General features: G+C 41.2%; 2 protein-coding genes across 6 annotated transcripts in view; one reads left to right on the top strand and one right to left on the bottom strand.

Moving 5' to 3' along the window:
* Positions 1-758: 758 nt before the first annotated feature.
* Positions 759-7,448, top strand: LOC119127815 (putative methyltransferase NSUN7). Its single transcript, XM_037259979.1, has 12 exons — positions 759-1,088; positions 2,132-2,335; positions 2,843-2,901; positions 3,526-3,662; positions 3,734-3,886; positions 3,979-4,162; positions 4,701-4,914; positions 4,987-5,130; positions 5,200-5,301; positions 5,928-6,045; positions 6,547-6,667; positions 6,735-7,448. Exons 1-12 carry the CDS (start codon positions 1,043-1,045, stop codon positions 7,446-7,448), a joined length of 2,196 nt encoding a protein of 731 aa, XP_037115874.1. The 5' UTR covers positions 759-1,042.
* Positions 7,449-7,989: 541 nt separating this feature from the next.
* apbb2b (amyloid beta (A4) precursor protein-binding, family B, member 2b) overlaps positions 7,990-17,655 on the bottom strand; it is a 34,976-nt gene continuing 25,310 nt past the window's right edge. For 3 of the 5 annotated variants that reach the window (XM_037250732.1, XM_037250750.1, XM_037250759.1), the window contains 9 exons: positions 16,755-16,901; positions 16,457-16,584; positions 13,535-13,540; positions 12,525-12,639; positions 12,286-12,373; positions 12,123-12,203; positions 11,874-11,989; positions 11,504-11,683; positions 7,990-10,119 (listed from right to left, as the gene is read on the bottom strand). In XM_037250732.1, the coding sequence (XP_037106627.1) occupies positions 9,949-10,119; positions 11,504-11,683; positions 11,874-11,989; positions 12,123-12,203; positions 12,286-12,373; positions 12,525-12,639; positions 13,535-13,540; positions 16,457-16,584; positions 16,755-16,901 (1,032 nt within the window). In that variant the 3' untranslated portion in view covers positions 7,990-9,948. Of the gene's footprint in view, positions 10,120-11,503; positions 11,684-11,873; positions 11,990-12,122; positions 12,204-12,285; positions 12,374-12,524; positions 12,640-13,534; positions 13,541-14,991; positions 15,063-16,456; positions 16,585-16,754; positions 16,902-17,655 lie in introns of those variants that run through there. The other 2 variants (XM_037250741.1, XM_037250767.1) reach the window with 2 other exon arrangements.

Below are 17,655 nucleotides of genomic sequence, written 5' to 3'. Positions count from 1 at the left end.
TATAATCTTTAATAGAATAATTTTTAATTGTGAATAATTGTAATTTATCTATGCCAGCAATGAAAAGTGATGAAGAGAAGTTAATGTTTTTTCACTACAAGGAAGAAGGTGTGTATAATCATTTACTCCTTGTGTTCAACTAAACAAGCCAAAATTTAAAAACGGTGAATTTGTGAGCAAACTGAGTTAAGTTCCTTTCCGTTTATACGGTGTATACTTTTTGTTAGCCTCCTTGGAATTTTGGATAGTGTGCTTTGGAGCTGCGGACACCAGGTGGCAGAATCGCTCTTATTTGAGACCTTGAGTGGGAAGTTTCAACAGGAGCCAAAAAAACAACAACTTTTAAGATCATATTTTTCGCGTACTATAATCAACACAGAGACATTCTTATATTATTTTTTTTAAATTGTTGGCGTACATCTATTAGAAATCTCCTGCATGACACGGTGTGGTCTAATAAGCATCTCTGACTGCAGCAAAATTAGGGTAAACAAAATTTTCCATAAGCAGTACAGTTCCGTTCTACACAATTTCCAACTGCAACACACAATTTGAACAGTGCCTTTATAGTTTCTAAATGCATTTTAATATAAAAATATAGGTTTTGTATGCAATTTCATTAGATTTTGTAGTAATGTGACACAGTGTTGTATTTTTTCAAACCAAAAATGCAGACATGCATGTTTCACAGCAAGACAGATCAGTCAGATTTGTCATCATTATGTTCTCTTTTAATGTGTTAAAAAATTAAGAGTAAGTAATGTGTTTACAAATTAAAATATCCAAGATCTACCTGATAAAAAATAAAATAAATAATATCATGTATTGTGTTCTCTCTATCTGAAATGGTAGTTCTTCGGCTCATTATCATATTGTTGCCATGGCATTATAAACTCGAGCGACCACGTTCCAGCACTTGATCATGCACAGCAGAGGAAAGGAAGGTTATTAAACAGGACAGTGCGGCGAAGGACTACTTTTAGGCAGACAAGTTAGTTTGTGACAACTCTCAATGGTCTCTAGCTCTATAGAGAAAAGCTGAATGGAGGAAACGTGCTGCTCTGCCGAGAGGACGGTGGATGACAAAGGTAAAAATCTGCTATAGAATTTTAAATAGCTCATCATCACTTATGCAGATTACACTAATCTCCTGTAGCCTCTTCTTCCAGAACCAAAGCTTCTCCTGCAGCATTGGCTGTGCTCAAAACAAAAAAAAAATCTTTAATATTCATGCATTTTCATTTTTGCACATTTGGTCCATTCCAACCATTCTTGAAGGCTGTAAAAGCCGATTAGACCCACAATGTTTCTCTGCATTAATATTAATCCACTTTAATCAGAAGTGAGTGGATTTTGGAATTTAATCCTCATTGTCAAGTCATGTCATCAATACTGTGTGTGCGTGTGTGTATGTCATGAGTGAGGCAGGTCACAAAGACGTGTACTGCTGTGCTGACCATTACTAATTAATGCCACAGGAATCCAAGAGGGTGTTTAATTGCAACAGCAAGAGCCCAATTACCCTCAGCAGCCTGCAGACTGAGTCTCACACTCACAAACAACTAAAGGTGGATTATTTAAACCACAATAATCCGAGTCCTTGGGTTTCGCTCACTTAACAAACAGTAGTCGTAATTGCTCACGTGGCTCAATAAGGTCACGGTTAGTAAAAGTGAAGTGTCTTACATCTCAGTCACCTTCCACATTCTATCTTTGTCCACTCTGCATAGCTCCACTAAGGATGTCAAACTAGAGGAATAGTCAACTCGTGTCAAAAGCTAATGGAGGCCAAGGAGGCACTTGCCTCTCGTCCACTTGGTGAGATCGAGCTGAGGATAATTCATTATTCATCTCCAACTATAGATAAAATCTACGTATGATCGATGACAATTGATGTATAATATTTTGTGAATAGGCAAAAAGAGAAGTGTGATGGTCTTAATAAATGCATGGTTGTGCAATTCAGAAGTGAACCATTATTTATTTATATATGTATTTATTTATTTTCCCACCCAAAGTCGTCTCTAGGCTAAACTCCGGCTCACACAAGAAAATGATGCTTTACCATGCATTGTCATCACATCCCTCTTCTTTTATTCTGCCCCTTCATCCTTGTCTTTATTCTCCCTAGCTATCACCCTCTCTGACATCCTTCCTCCATCAGATCAAGCTTTCCTGCAGGCGGCGGCCATCTTCCAATATCTACGTACGGAGAAGCCGCTCAGGCATCAGTTTCTGAGTTATGAGAAGAAGACGGACACGCTGTCTCTGCCGGGAGGCGGAGACAAGAGAATTGAGCATCTGGCCTTCCAGCTAGCCTTCAGCACTCTCAAATGTACATCAAATTAGGATCATTTCCTATATATAAGTTTTTATAAGTTTCTTTTATAAGCAAATCGAATATTGAAGCATCAAGTCTGAAGAGAACATGCCACGTTGGTGTCATTTTGAAATCCAGATGAGTAGAATTACATTTTGGTTGTATTTAGATATTGTCATAATTCTTACAAAAATCCGTTAAAAATGCCCTAACAATAAGACTCCCATTATGTTAAGGTTTGTCCTATCAAACTAGCATTGCAAAAAAAAAACGGTTAATATATCATTAACAGATTTGTAATGTTTATAAAAAAACAAAAAACAAACAGCCATAATAATAGTAACTCAAAATAATGAAAACATATCTCAATATGATACAGTGCAGATGTACACCATTGGAAAAGTAACCACCATTAATTTAAAATCAATTAATCTGATTTTGATTCAGCTCTTGTATTGAGCGCTTGTACCTAATGTAGCCAGTGAGTGTATGTTCTTCAATAAACATGTTTTTTGCTACCAGACCAAGAGTTACTGGAGGAGATGCTAATGGACAGCCACTTCCACATGGCGCAGAATATTGTGAGTCCCATATTGTATGACAAAAAGTCCAAACACAATTTTAACGACACTCTCACTGACCATTAAACTGCCTCGTAAGATAGCCGTGCGTCGTCGTTCTCCACCATAGCAGAAAATGGGGGGAAAGAAGGATGGACTTAAAAGGCCATTTGTATTCACATCTGTGTATATCGCCGACCCAGTTACAGTTGTCAAATGATGGATTGGTAACGAAGGCAACTGGGAATCTGTAAATGACACAATAAAACATGTCTGAGGACACATCCGTAGACAACGAGAGTGTGTACGAGAAAGCAAACGACTGCATTGAGGAGGGTGAGTGAAATGCAACTAACAAGCTGACGGGTTTAAAGTCTGCTGCTGTAAAAGTGACAATCGAGCACACCAGGGAGGTAAAAGTTGAAGAAAAAATATAATAATGGCGACTCCTCACAGAATCACTTGTGTGGATGTATTCGTTAAACAGTGCACATCATTGCAATCCATTGGAATTAAATGCAAGAGTTTTATCCAAAACTAAGACTTCACAATAGATTATTTTTTTTGTTTGTTTACCCTGAGAAATGGTCTGGGTCAACAATCGTAAGTTGTTCAACAATTACAATTGCTTGATCTTCTTTTCAGCCTCGCGGCCTCCTGCCACTAGCAATGGTGATGCTGTGTGACTTCCGCGATCGGAGCTTTATGCCACGTTTGCGTTTGACAAAGGAAGGGGACGAGCCTCAGCAGGAAGTGAGAGATCTTGAAAGCAGGCTACACAAGTGCGTATGCGATGACGCATTTACATCTGACAATCCAAAATGTGTCTCACGCATGCACGCTTGCGTGTCAGGTGTAAAACCAAGCTGGCAGCCTCTCTGGCACGCTGCAGGGTCAAACACAGCCTGCGGAGTATTTCTTGTATTTTGTCGGAGCCCGTGAGGAGCAAACAACAACAAGCCAGACGTCTTCCTCTTTATGCATGGGTCAACACTCTCAAAAGCAGGTCCGACTTGACTTCAATGTCAGATCCACACATCAAGTGGAACCGTAAAGAAATTACTGTCCACCCTAATAATCACTTTTGATGGTTAACAGCGTGGAAAACGTATGTGAGGAGTTGCAACTTTGCGGGATGTCCGAGGTGGACCATGTGGCTGAAGTCGGTGAAACTGCATTCAGTCGAGACCCCCTCTGTGTCAACACATTCATCCTTCCCCGAAGGTTACTCGGCTCCCAGCAGCTCAACCACCTCACTGCGACACACAAACTTAACATACAGGTAGTGACGTGTGTGTGCTGGACTATTAGTAAATCTAAGCTAGCATTTAATGGAGACCCCAAAGAGCATTTTTTTTTTCTTTTGTATGTCAGAGATGTATTTGGCTCAACTTGCTGTTGAACACAAACAATGTGAGCAAAAATATTGAACAGGTTAAACATTTACGATTGTCAGCCCTTTTTTCAAGAAGGAGGAAGAGGCAAAATGATGACTCTTTTTAGTTTGCAGTGCTGTTGAGTCTAAGATTTTGACCCACGACCCTGACGAGTAGTTTGGATGACGTTTGTTGATGTCCTGTTTTTTCCCTTTTTGCCACTATACGAGTGTGTATGACAAAAATACTGTAACTGATGTGATTTTGAAGTTGAGGTATAATGACGGGATTTATCATTAGTAGCATTTTTTTGATAGTTTCTCCTGGTGAACTTGAAATTAGATGAGAAATGCAGATAAAAATATTTCGGAACAAAAAAAGACACTTGGCCATAGTGTGAGTTTGTATTCACGACTCACCGCGCTGTTGTGTGCCTCTGTGCAGGACAGGAGCACAAGCTTGGTAGTGAGCGCATTATGCCCCCTCTTATTCAACGGCACCGACGTCCTGGTGGCGGGTTCCTTCTCAGCCTTGACTGTGGCCCACATGGCCATCGTGGCGACCACCATGTCAGTCGGCGTGCTGGTGTGTGGTGGTGATCACACCGCATCACAACTTGAGGACATCCACGAGCTACTGAAACACATGGACGTGAAAAGTGAGCAATAAATGAGGTAGAACGTGTAAGTAAATATAAAATAGATCTTGATGTGAAGCTCAAACCCTGCAGATGTGCGCGTCCTCTCTGAAGCATTCTTCAGTCTGGATGAGTGGGACTGTGGGATTGAGCGTTTAAAGGTCATCGTGGTATTTCCTCAATGCTCGTCGTCTGCCCTCAGTGATCCTGTGGACATCATCCACCGTGAACATGGAGGTGTGCAATTATCCTCAATGAGAAGGCTATGGATAAATGCTTAGATAGACATTTCTGTTTTCTTGACAGACTGGAATCTGCTGCAGGACTTGTCTCGTGGTTTAGTGTCCCAGAGCAACATAAGCAAACTTACAACTCAGCAAGCAAGACTACTGGCCCGCGCTCTAACCTGTAACCCCCACCCCACACACGCACACACAAATCAAGATGGATGAGATGCAATGACTAGAACAATCAGCCAAGCTTGCAGTGCTATATGCCTTAAATCCTCTCATGAGTAGGTTTTCTCAAAATATGTCAGGTGTGTATTCCATCTGGTGTTGTGGGGGGCATATCTGATATGTGCTGCTGTGCCATTGGCACACAATCGACACATCAGATTTGTATCCACATTTGTTTGAACCCTGATTCCGATCCAGGGATGTTCTATTCAATGCAATCTTATTTTTATTCTGCCTTGGCCAAAATTAGAATTGTGTCACTTGAACCATCAAGCCTAAATCTATACTCAGTGGTTACATTTTTCATACTTTCCCCCCTGTGTCATAATAATAAATAATAATAACAGTAACAATAATAATATGATAAAATAAAAGAATGATATTCTCTCTCCAAGCATGAATACATTCATGCCTTTTCATTTATATAAATAGAAATATGCCTTCCTTCTTAAGAATCTGAACGCAACATTTGCACAACACACCTCAACTATGTCAAATGGAACAAACCCCATTGAGTAAATGGTATGCCGTAGTTCTATTTCCTAATAGTTTATCCTTGTCATCGTTCTTTCCAAGTCCCACAGGTTCAGACCGTGCTCTACTGCACACGTTCAGTGTATGTCGAGGAAAATGAGCAGCTTGTGAATAGAGTGTTGGAAAAAACACACACTCCCTCCAGACTGCGGCCATTCAGGTAAACGCACAGTCATGTGGCTCTGTCACTAATTTGTGGTTCAATGGCTAGTTCTTTTTAGCATTTCTAATAATAAAATAAAATACAATAATAAGTAGAAAAATGCAGATATGTTGTCCCTCCTTCCATGCCAAGTGTGTGCGACCATCTACAGGGAAGTTCTTCTGCCTTTGGCTTCCTCACATTTCGCTTCAAGCGGCGTAATTGTGATTTCACGGCTAGTTGGATTCTGTCACTCACGATGCATTTTGCCTTCAATACAAAACCTTTGGGCACACATTTAAACTGAAAGTGATGGGGCGGTCACCTTAATAATGGATTTTCTCTAAGCCAGAAGAAAAATGTGCTTGAGATGAGGGAACTGTTGAATTTTTCCGTTTTTTTGCTTGACGTAACTTATTTGCAGTCTAAAGTGACACTTACTTTTCATATATACATTTAAAGCATGTTCCATATATTCCAATGTATTTTTACCTGTCGTGACTGCTGTTGCTTCCTCAGGGTGAATGGACCTATTTTCCCTGAAGACACTCTGTCTGGAGACACAGCAGCCTGCAAGTTCTTCAAGTTGGAACCCTCTCCGGTCACCAACGGCTGCTTCGTGGCCCGTTTGTCTCGCCAGGTAGACTGTGATACGTGTGTGAAAAAGACAAGTAGAACAGACCTGAGTTGAAGCAATGGCTTTCCAGGCAGATCCAACTAAGGTCGAAACGGTCCAGGAAGTGCTGGCGAGGGCAGTGGCCAAAGGTCTCCTGGATGGAATTTTCCCTGGAGAACCAAAGACAAAGAAGGAGAACAAGAAGAATCCTGCGGGACATTCAGACCAGGAAAAGGACAAAGCTGAAGTAGAGCTCGAGGGGGACGAGGATGGAAAAGCCGGACGCAAGAGGAAAGTGCTGAGGAAAAGACGTAAACCTAAGATCAAGTCCAAACACGCCAAGGTGATCTCCGAGCAACATTCAACTGGCCACAAGAAGAGGAAGAAGAAAGTACCAACACAGACACATCACAAGAAGCGTATAGTGAAGAGCAAAGCAAGAAAGATCCCTCGGCTGACACTCAAGCTGATATCCTCCACTAAACCTTTCAACCACGTGTTTGATGCAGCAGCCAAGCTGGAGTCATCCGTAGCCTCTGCTAAAAAAGATTCCTCTCCTAACAGGCCGCACTCCAACAAGGCAAATGCGAGACCGGCAACTACGAGTAAAGAAGGATGCTCAGTGAGGAGCTACATGGAGGAAATGGCCACTGAAGAGGCCATCATGTCAGATTTGGTCCTTTCGTTCACCTGCAGCTCTATGAACAGCGAGAGCGACACGTACCTCAAGCAGACTTCAGCCTCCACATCCCAGCATGTTCAGAGGTCTACATCGTCATCGTCAAGTTTTAACTTCATCTCATAATAATTATGTAATTATGAACAAAAATAAATCATTTAAAATGTCAACAAATGTATTTTGCCAGTCACGTTGAAACAGGATTTGAAAAGAAAACATGAATACTGCTCATATTGTAATTTCTCACTATCATAATCATGCACATTGTCACCAGAGCTCTCTGACCGTTGCTTGCTGCCATTAAATGCTTTAGAGTGGACGTGTCATTGCAGGTGACATTGTAGTTAGCCTTTTCACTCTAGTGGTAAAATAATTTAGCAGTAATACAAAATCAGCCACATATGTAGACAGACAATATAACACCCGCTGGCATACATTCTTTATCCTCCAAACAACCAATACAACTTTTCATACACATGTATTATACTGTCCCCTGGTGGCCAAGACGAGCATACCAAGAGGAGCACAATGTGGGGCTGGGAACTAATTGTTGACATTTTCATTCATTTCACCAAGGAAAGATGATTTTAGATCAAGGTTTTGTGTTCCAAGCATGGTCAGAGAGCAAATAACCAGTCAAGTTGCAGATCAGATGCAGACAGATGAGTCCATTTTAAGATGCTGTTTATTCTCACCATTGGTTACATTGATAATGTGTACAAATCGGTGAGCAGCAAACAGGAGCCTACACATCCATTGGCAGGAAATGGAGTGTGTGTTGTTGTTATTGTTTGAGACACTGGGAGTTCTCTGCAGCCTCCTCCTCCCCCAGCAGAGAACTTCCAGCTCTTGGTTAATAGTTGCACTTTTTTTTTTCCTTACTGCAAAGCGGAGCCTGTTGGAGCGTTGCGAGCACTGAAACAATAAGTCAAAGTGAGACTTCACCAGCCTCCATGAATAAAATCAGTATATACCTTTATAAAATAGAATAAATAAAATAAAAATATTTCTATTCAGTACATACATCTTCTCTCGGTCGTCCTGGGGCATGCAAGGCCTTGTAATGAATCTTGCCATGAAAAGAATGCATAGATAATCGCTTATCAGGCGTCAACTTAATTGACAACTGTGACCAAAAAGTCATTATTTGCTTTCCTCATTTTCTTATCTACAAGTTATATTTTACACTTTGGCCATTTGGTGAGTTCTTAAAAATAAAAAAAAGAAATAAAAGGCAATCAATAAAATAAAATAAGGCATTCAAAATGAAAGGAATAGCTTATGACAACAATAAACGGCAAATGTTACCTTACATGGAGACTATGTACATACATTTCACATTTCAATCAGACAAAAAAAATGGCAATGGGAAGAATGTGCTCATTTCTCATAGCATGTGTTGCATGGCCTAAGTCAAAACACTTAAAAAAAAAAAAGTGGGATTTGCTTTTTTCTTTTTCCTTCTCACAATATGAATAAAATGACAGCAACAAGTATAAAAGCACATTGCTGGGGTCCTGACACTGAGCAGCACGTCTTCCAGCAGCAGTAGCAAGCCCACGTTTGCCGGGTGCAAAAGCAGCAGTCTCTCTGTCACCCCACTCAGTCTCGTGCGTCCTCCACCATTATGGCTATCATCCGTCATCATCCGAGTGGCGAGTATGTGAGGGGACGATTCGGGTGACAAGTCACCGCTCGTTTTTTTTGTTTTGTTTTTTGACCGTTTGGCCGATCTGTCTTTTCGGACTCCTTCAGTATGTAAAAGCAGCAGTGGTGTACTGGTATTGCCTCTAGTGTAATATTTGTTTAGGAAAGGAAGTTTCATGCGGGATCATGTCGAGGAAGGCATGTTTTTTTTTTTTTTTTTTAATTCACATCCTCGTTCATTGGAGCCATCATGGTCATACTTCCTTAACCAGCGCATTTTTACAGTCTTCGGCCTGTTAGGTGTGAGAGCAAGGGGGAGACCATAGACATAAGTACATAGACAGCGCCTGTAGCAGGTTGACTCGTTTCTACGAAAAATCTTTGCTTTTGCCATATTGGATGAGGCAGACAGACTACTATCAAATATTTTTAGAATCGATTATCCCATCAATTAATCTGCCATTTTATTTAGCATGACAGACTATAACTGCATCTCTCCAACTCTTTCCACACCCAAATGGGCGGTGACGTATAATTCAGTGCTCGAGATGATGTCTATGTGGAACTGATGTCTATCGGTGATGCGCCATCAAACGCTGACGAGGTGGGTGGAAACAAGCTTGGCCGAGTGTGCGAGGTCATGCTGCAGCACGTGCAATAACGACAGCTAATCGACGCCGCGGCGTCTTTCTTGCCCCGTCCTGAGGGGGATGCGAGGCGCTTCTATGTACACTGTTCACAATTTGCCGTCTCACATTGAAAATACGCTCACACTGATGAGCATGATTGAGTCTTGGGGTTTGCTTTTGGGGGGGGGGGGGGGGGGGGGGGTGAAACAGGACCAAACTCCGGAGGGGCTGTGTTACCATGGTTACAGGAATCCATGGTACTTTCTGCAGCGATGCGGGTAGTTAGTTACCATGGTGACCGGGTGCAGGGTAAGGCCGGGGGAAGTCGGTAGCGCTCGGTGCTTTCCCGGTCACTGCGGTAACTCTGTGACGGGTCGCTTCTGTTTGAGGGTGTCGATGAGGGAGAGGACGCCACGCTTGACGCTGGTCGAGACCCGGCGGGACACAGAGTCGCCCGGCGGTGACGAGCCGCAGGCCTTCTGGGAAAGCGGCCGTGCCACCAAGCACTTCTGATACCGCAGCTGAGAGGAAGGGGAGGGGTCAATCAAACGGAGTGTATATGACAGCAGAGCGCAGCCCAGCGAGTGTGTATTTGTGTGTTAAAGGGGAAGCTGATCAATACGACTGACTGATGACTCGTGTCATTGTGGATTAGTTGACCAGTGTGAGTGCGCAAGTGTGTGTGCCTGTTCTGAGTGTGTAATATCTCAGTGTGCATGGAAGTCATATATTTTAGGGTCAGATGTTTGTAACCTCGAGCACATAAAAAAAACTGTAAATATATACACACAGTTAAATGTCAGGAGGTGGGGGGGAGGGGGATGTCCATTTAATTTTTTTCCCCAGGTTCTTTTCCTGCCTTTCTTCTTTGGTTTTGCTTTTTATTTTTGCATCCTTATTACTTTCGCTGAAACATCCCTCGCGTCCATTATTTGCTAGACCTTTTCTCCTTTCTTTTTGACCTCTTTTCTGCCTTAAGACCTCTTCTGACCCACATTTTCTCGCATGACTACCTTCCTGACCTACTTTTTCCTTTTTTTTATTCATGCAACGTCTTTAAATTAGTAAACCAATTTAAAAAGTATATACGTACTTTCATCCCACCCTGCCACCCTAGCCAAACTACTAATCATCATCATTATCTACATAATGTCAAGTGTCCTGGGAGTGCAATAGATAATTTAGTTCCTCCCTGAATGTTATATTTTCTTCTCAGAAATAATTTTTTTTACTTTGTAACAAATATGCTTGAAACTTGGATGGAGGGAGATTCCAAATGTCTTTAATGTCGCTTAATCACAAATCAACAAAGTCTGTAACTTATTTCAAGGGCGGCTGCATTTTTTCGTGCTTTGCATCTAAAGTAATTCATCACTCCTGACTTGAGTGCACACATAATACCCCGAATGCAGCCCTTCCATTTTCTTTTTATAAATCGAATGTAGTAAAAGCCCTACAAGGCAGATAACTTTTTATCTTCCCATTTTCAGCATAAGCCACTTTCACGCAGCAAATTGGTGCATGAGAGGCATAAAGCCTGTCCTTTCAGACCCAACTCACAAAATTGGGGCATGGCTATGTCTGAAGTATGCAATTGCAACAGCTCCTTTTAACAAAAGTGGCCACAAAACTGTTAATCTTACCTGATATTAAATTGAAAAAGAGAACATTTGCAACTTGACTTTAACAGCCTCATTGTGCATTGGTACATTGTACACTGTAAAATGCCAACCTGGCACCCGGGGAAAAAGTACATCGTTTTTTCATTGATGTGTTTGTTTGGAAAATTCCGGAACAGCTATTTTATTACTTCTTGGGGTAGTATGCTGAGGGAAGAACCCATTAACCCGTTTTGTCATGAGAGCCACAATTTCCCCAATACCCGGAGGATCTTCAACAACTTACCATACAAGCAGCCTGAACAGCCTCAGACACACTTCCGGCGTTGGGTTCGCACCAGAAGACATGACAGTCGAAGCGGTGGCCTCCGGCGTCCATGATGAAGGCGAATGTACGCACGTCGTGTCCCACGCCCATGAATGACAGGAAACGTACACGGCACTCCACCAGCACTTCCTCTTCATCCTGGTTGTGAGATGTTGTCAATAGTCACGTTTTAAAAAAATAAATAAAGGTGACCTCTTAATAAATCGGACCACTGGAGCAGATGAGCTTTGGGTGTTACGGCTTAAATCCATAATCTGTTATTTTTTTTAATGAATAAAGCTGTTTTAATGTGCGGTGCTGTTCAATTTTCATTAGACGAGCAACTGACCTCGTCTTTGCTGATGGTGACTGTGGCATCGGCCACGTTGAGGGCCACTGGAGTCCAGTCCTCTTTGTTGGAAGAACCAACTAAACTACTTATTGCGCCATTTAGAATGTCCATGCCTGTGATGAGAAGCATAAGTCACTTTTTTAGTACAAATGCAAACTGACTCTTAATATTTGTCCTGTTCTCCAAATTTTCCCATTATTAATTTTTTTAATACAGTTATTTATTATGGGTTGGATAACGACCTACCTATGGGTCTGGCAACAGGCATCATTCCGAGGTAGAGCACCTGAAACTTTTGAACCAACTCAGTCTTTGGTGTGGGGAATTCTGCCCAAAAGAAAAAAATAATTAAATAGTATTTGAATAATTTGCTTGGTTTGAATTGCATTTTAAATGGTGAGTTGCCAACCTTGTAAAGGGAGATCGAGTCCTGCCTGAATCCGGTCATGGAGAGAGCCTCCTGCCATCGCTTTGGCATTCTTTCGCTCCGTCATAATCTGAATGTGGTTGAGGGATGTGGTGAAGAAATGGTGAGGAGGGCGAATGCAGTACTTTCTTAATCTCTTTATTATATATACAAAAAAAACATATGTTTAGCTGGCATTCTACAGAATTAAAGAGAATAAAAAAAGATATGCCTTGTCTTACCCGGGAGCAGATCTCATGGAGGCTGGTGGCAATAGCTTTGGCGGGCGTGTCACAGCGGAACACGTGACATTTTAGAATCCTTGTATTTTTATCTCGTGCCACGTATGCAAAATCCCTGCGAAGAAAATAGTACAGTAATTTTGTGAGCGCCAGTCAAACAAGAAACATATCACACGTACAGGAGGCAAAAATGAATGATGAAATGAATTTCTTCCACTTGAGTTCTAAGTGCTTCCATTCTACTAGGAGGACCTTCTAAGATTTTGAATTAATCAAGATTATTGAGGTCAAAGGATCTAAGAGAGGGCTTGGGTAACAATCCAGTTTCTAAGTTAGTAGTTTGCAATTGTTTACACAAAGTGCCACCACACCAAGTATTACCATCAAAACATTAAAATACAACCGCATAGTAGGCCTAAGTGTTGATAAAAAAAAAGGTTGTAATGCTTTTGCTATTTTATTGACTGTTATTGGTCTGAAAATTACACAAACACACCACCCTGGTAAAGATCGATAACGCAGCATGACGTGAGCGAGATGAATAAAGTAAGACGGCAGAACTGAAAAGAGGGAATAGATGATCATAAGGCAACAGGAAGGAGCGAGCAAGGAATTGGACCACTACTGAGAAAAAACAGCATGAAATTCACAAACATGCCAAGACATTTACTCAAGAAGGCTACACTGCAATAACCTCCTTGGAGGTTTTCTTTTTTTTTTTTTTTTCTCAGTTCGTTTGACGACAGCGGAAACACAAATCTGCCCGTTAACAAGCAGAAAGAGTCTGGCTCCTCGGGGGTGATCTTTTCATTCCTCTCTGTCTGTGTGCATACTGCAAAAACATGCTTGTAGGCAGAAAAGGACACAAGGGGGTCACCCTCATTTCCTTGATGTCTCCAATGTGTTTGTTTCATACACAGTCATTTTGAAGAGGCGCAGAGGAAATGAAACAATAAGAAATGACAAAGATGATATTGAGATGCAAAAGAAGAGAAGAGGAATGCGATTACCTCTCTCTGTATCCACGGAAGCCGGGAGGGAAAGCCAAAAGGTTAGTAGAAGATAAAGAGTTTTTAAATTACTAATCATCATGAGAGCTGACAGACAAAAAGCGTCCAGATGTTAACATTTGAATCTTAAAATAGTTTGAATCAGCACATGCAACTTTATAGCAGCTTCTGACCGTGATCACATTTAGTTCAAATCTTTTAAACTTCTTTTTAAACTTTTATAGGGGATACTTTTATTTTATAAGATAATGTCTTAATAATAAGTCGCCCGTTATTAAAGATTAAAGTCCCAATGATCGTCACACACACACACCTGGGTGTGGTGAAATTTGTCCTCTGCATTTAACCCATCCCCGTGTGATTTTAATCCATCCCCTGGGGGAGAGGGGAGCAGTGAGCAGCAGCGGTGCCGCGCTCGGGAATCAGTTGGTGATCTAACCCCCCAATTCCAACCCTTAATGCTGAGTGCCAAGCAGGGAGGCAATGGGTCCCATTTTTATAGTCTTTGGTATGACCCGGCCGGGGTTTGAACCCACAACCTTCCAGTCTCAGGGCGGACACTCTACCACTAGGCCACTGAGCTGGTTTCTCGCATAAAGACAAAAATGAAAAAGAATGAATAACATCTGATAAATAATACTTGTTGAAACGTCTTGGCTATGGGGCGAATGCATTGTATGGCTTCTGTTACCATGACAACATGGGTCAAGCTGGGGCGAGGACTGCTCAGAGGTTTTTGGTTTTAAAAGTAGTCAAACAAGCAAAGTATTTACTTGGTTGTTTAATTTAACACATTTTTTTATGTTTCCTTTACTGCATTTGTACATGTACTATCCATATGTCGTAGCACCCTAGAAACTCATTGTAAAAAATAATTCCCAAAAAGTTGTGAACAAGCAAACCCAGTGAACAACAAATAAATCCGAGCCTGTGAAAACACGTCATGAGAGGAAAAATCAATCGGAGAAATTTACAAGCAAAACATGAAAATCCTCTGGAATAAAGTTGTTCAGTGAGAAGGAAGAATGGTGCCAAAGGGAGCTTTTGATGCAAGCCCATTTATATAAATGTAGAAGAGCTGAGTCGGGAGAGGAGAACATAGACAAAGACAAGGTTCACTTGAATCACTCAGGTGTCTAATATCCAATACAGTCCCATCATCTCATGCCAATGCTCCTAAAAATGTCAAGGGTCATTTCTATTGCGAGAATGAGTTTAGTGGTCCGTGGGAGGAGTGGCAGCTGATACAGAGAACACACACTTTGTTTTGAATGAAAATAAAATATTTACAACCGTAATGGCTTGCATCTCTCATAGCAACAGATCTCATTGAGTACAAGTTCCTTTAAGAACAAAAAGACCTACATGCACAGTAACTCTCCATCTGGTCTGCTCATTTTGGCCCCTACTACTATTTTATAAAATAAAAAAACAAGAATGTAGATAAGAATACTCACAGTGGTTTTGTTCCCCTGTTTTAGGAAGAAATCTTTGAGATGCTCTGCTTATGAGTGTCTGCATGCTGCAGACCCAGTGAGTAGTAAAGCAGACCTCCCCCCCTCTTTCAGCCTCATCCCCCTCTCCCTTTCTTCAGTCAACCCCCTCCCCTATCTTTCCCTTCCGAGCCGCCTCTTCCTCCTCCCTCTGATGCAGTTGACTGAGATGTTATCACTTCTCCAAATAAGAATTCTACAAATAAAGGTTAAGAACGTACGGAGCACAAGGTCGATTTCTCTCACGCCTTTGAATTGTGTGTGTGTGTGTTAGAATGTGTGTGTATGTGTGTTCTCTGCAGTCGTGTGAGTGTGGTGGCAATGTTGCCATGACAGCATGAAAACCCCAGTGCCTTTTTTACTGTAACGGCAATGCACAAATTAATCAGTTATAAATTGGGGAAAATGGCCGGCTGCCAAAATTTGTGAATTAAATCTTTTGAGCTATTGCGCAATCTGAGCATCTGCACTGGATTTTTTCCCCGTGTGAGGGAGTAGTTCTCTAAAAATGGTCAGGAACCGTGAGAGACAATATTATGTTCTTATCGTAGTTCAAAACAAACACATTAAAAGTTAAAGTTTGTCAGCCCTTTTTTTTTTTTAATTGCAAAATACAATTTGTACTGAAATGTAGGCCTGATGAGTTTATGTGAATTTAATAGTATTTTATTTGAGTTATTGTTTGCTTTTGTTTTAAATGCGAACTGTTTTAAGAGTTGTTATGTGTTTAAACATCACTTTACATTTCTTTGGTTCTGGGGATTTGGTACATTATTCAAATTCATACATTGCTTTCCTTTAGTAGGATAACAATATTTATGGTGCTCACAAACATTAGTTTTTTCATGGAAACCATTGTACAGTATTTTCAAAACCACAAATCAATGCAAAAAGAGAAAGGAAATGTGCTATTTTGATATCGTTTAACAAGTCGGCCACATAAATCAAATCAATTCTGAGGTCAGAACCTTTGGCCTGCGAAATACCCTCAAATCTTTGCTTTACACAAAGCTGCCCTCTGTTATTGTCCTTTGTTTTCTATATCCCTTTTTTATTACTGAATTAATTGGCAGATTGTCAAATACAGTTAGTGTCGTCCTGTGGGACACAGCACCCTCTAGTGGTTATCTTCTGTCAGCAATGAACAAAGAGGTGAAAGTGAAGGAAGGGCAGCTGGTCTGTGGTGTCTTTCTGTGATAAATAATTAAAACGGTAATTCCGCCTTTCCTTTCACACAACGCTTTGTCATAACGAAATGAATTTTCATCAAGTCCCTATGTCAATTATTTCCCGACCTTGCTTTATTAGTTAACTACTAAAACCTTGAGAAGATATGCAACAAAGGAACACCACTAGGAAAACACGGTATTAGGAAATATTAGAGCATGGGTTTGCTATAGGTTGCTCTTGCGTTGCCACGGTAACCTACCTGCCATTATCGCGGCCCACACCCCAGACGCGGATACTGGCGATTGGCTGAGAGTGAAGGACACTGCGGTCCATCGGGTCCACCAGGTTCAACATATTATTCTCCAGCAAGAGGTACATGTCCTTCCCCTACACACATGAACACACACATTTATAAGGCATGCAGTATAAGCGTTCACAAGCAGTGGCAGCTACAGGACCTGGATGGAGGAAGACCTTCTTTACATTACGTCACTTCATTTGTCTGGCTCTCAATGTGGATATAAAAGTGCCACAAAACATTTGACAAGCTCCCTCACCTCGCCCCAGATGCCGACTGTGTCTCGGATGTCATTTTTAGAGTAGGACAGCTGTCGTATGCAGTTGTTTACAGCCACGCTGCTCTTGCCAGGGGCCAAGTCCTCCTCGGCCATTTCCACCCATCCCAGAGAGCGGACTGCAAAACACTGAGATGCACACAAACAAGGAGAAATAAGATGACTTTAATGTACATACATCATGTTAAAACAAAAGGTCACATTTCTGTAAATGGAGTCACGTGTCACGGGTAAATTCATTAATCCGTGAGGGTCTTTTATTCATCGTCAAAAAAACATTAATTTATTGGAAATATTGCATTTTTAATGATAAAATGTTTTATTCATGTGCACTAATGAGACTTAAGAGACATTTTTCACTTGAGGACTTAATTACCACGCCATCAATTCCACTAGTTAGTTTCAAGACATGTTAAGATCATAAAACTCCAAAAGTAGTGCATGTATAGTAATTATCATCCAGCGAGAAAAACGACCATGTCGACATACCTGACAGAGTGAATTTATTTCAAAAGTTTATTTTAAAATAGGACATAGTGGCATGCGCTAACCTTTCATATTTGCATTCCCTTTGATAGTTGTAACAAACGCTGACGCAAATGATGTCAATTCACAATGTAATCAGACAGAGACAAATGTTAATCTTGGTTGAAACAGATAGGAGACAGCAAACAGAGCGAGCCGCGTCGCCATCAAATATTTATTGCCCTTTCAGACAGGACTCTGTCACCTTGTCCAACCCAATCCAACAAATAGTCACGATCCCAAACAATAGAGATGACCGCCTTGCAATTCTTCTCTGGATTATCTGGAGCAATTAACATTTAAAATGTGCCCGACAGCTGTCAACATACAAGAGCAAGCATCTCTTGAGACAGAAGAG

This window comes from Syngnathus acus, chromosome 1 (assembly GCF_901709675.1).
Source record: "Syngnathus acus chromosome 1, fSynAcu1.2, whole genome shotgun sequence".
NCBI classification, from domain to species: Eukaryota; Metazoa; Chordata; class Actinopteri; order Syngnathiformes; family Syngnathidae; genus Syngnathus; species Syngnathus acus.
This window is presented reverse-complemented; position numbering and strand designations above follow the sequence as displayed.

Bases quoted from the DNA above. Each gene is read 5' to 3' on its own strand.
- LOC119127815 (XM_037259979.1), top strand. From the start codon at position 1,043: ATGGAGGAAACGTGCTGCTCTGCCGAGAGGACGGTGGATGACAAAG. The intron at 3,663-3,733 runs GTGCGTATGCGA...CTTGCGTGTCAG, and splicing joins CTTGAAAGCAGGCTACACAA to GTGTAAAACCAAGCTGGCAG. The intron at 5,302-5,927 runs GTAACCCCCACC...GTTCTTTCCAAG, and splicing joins ACTGGCCCGCGCTCTAACCT to TCCCACAGGTTCAGACCGTG.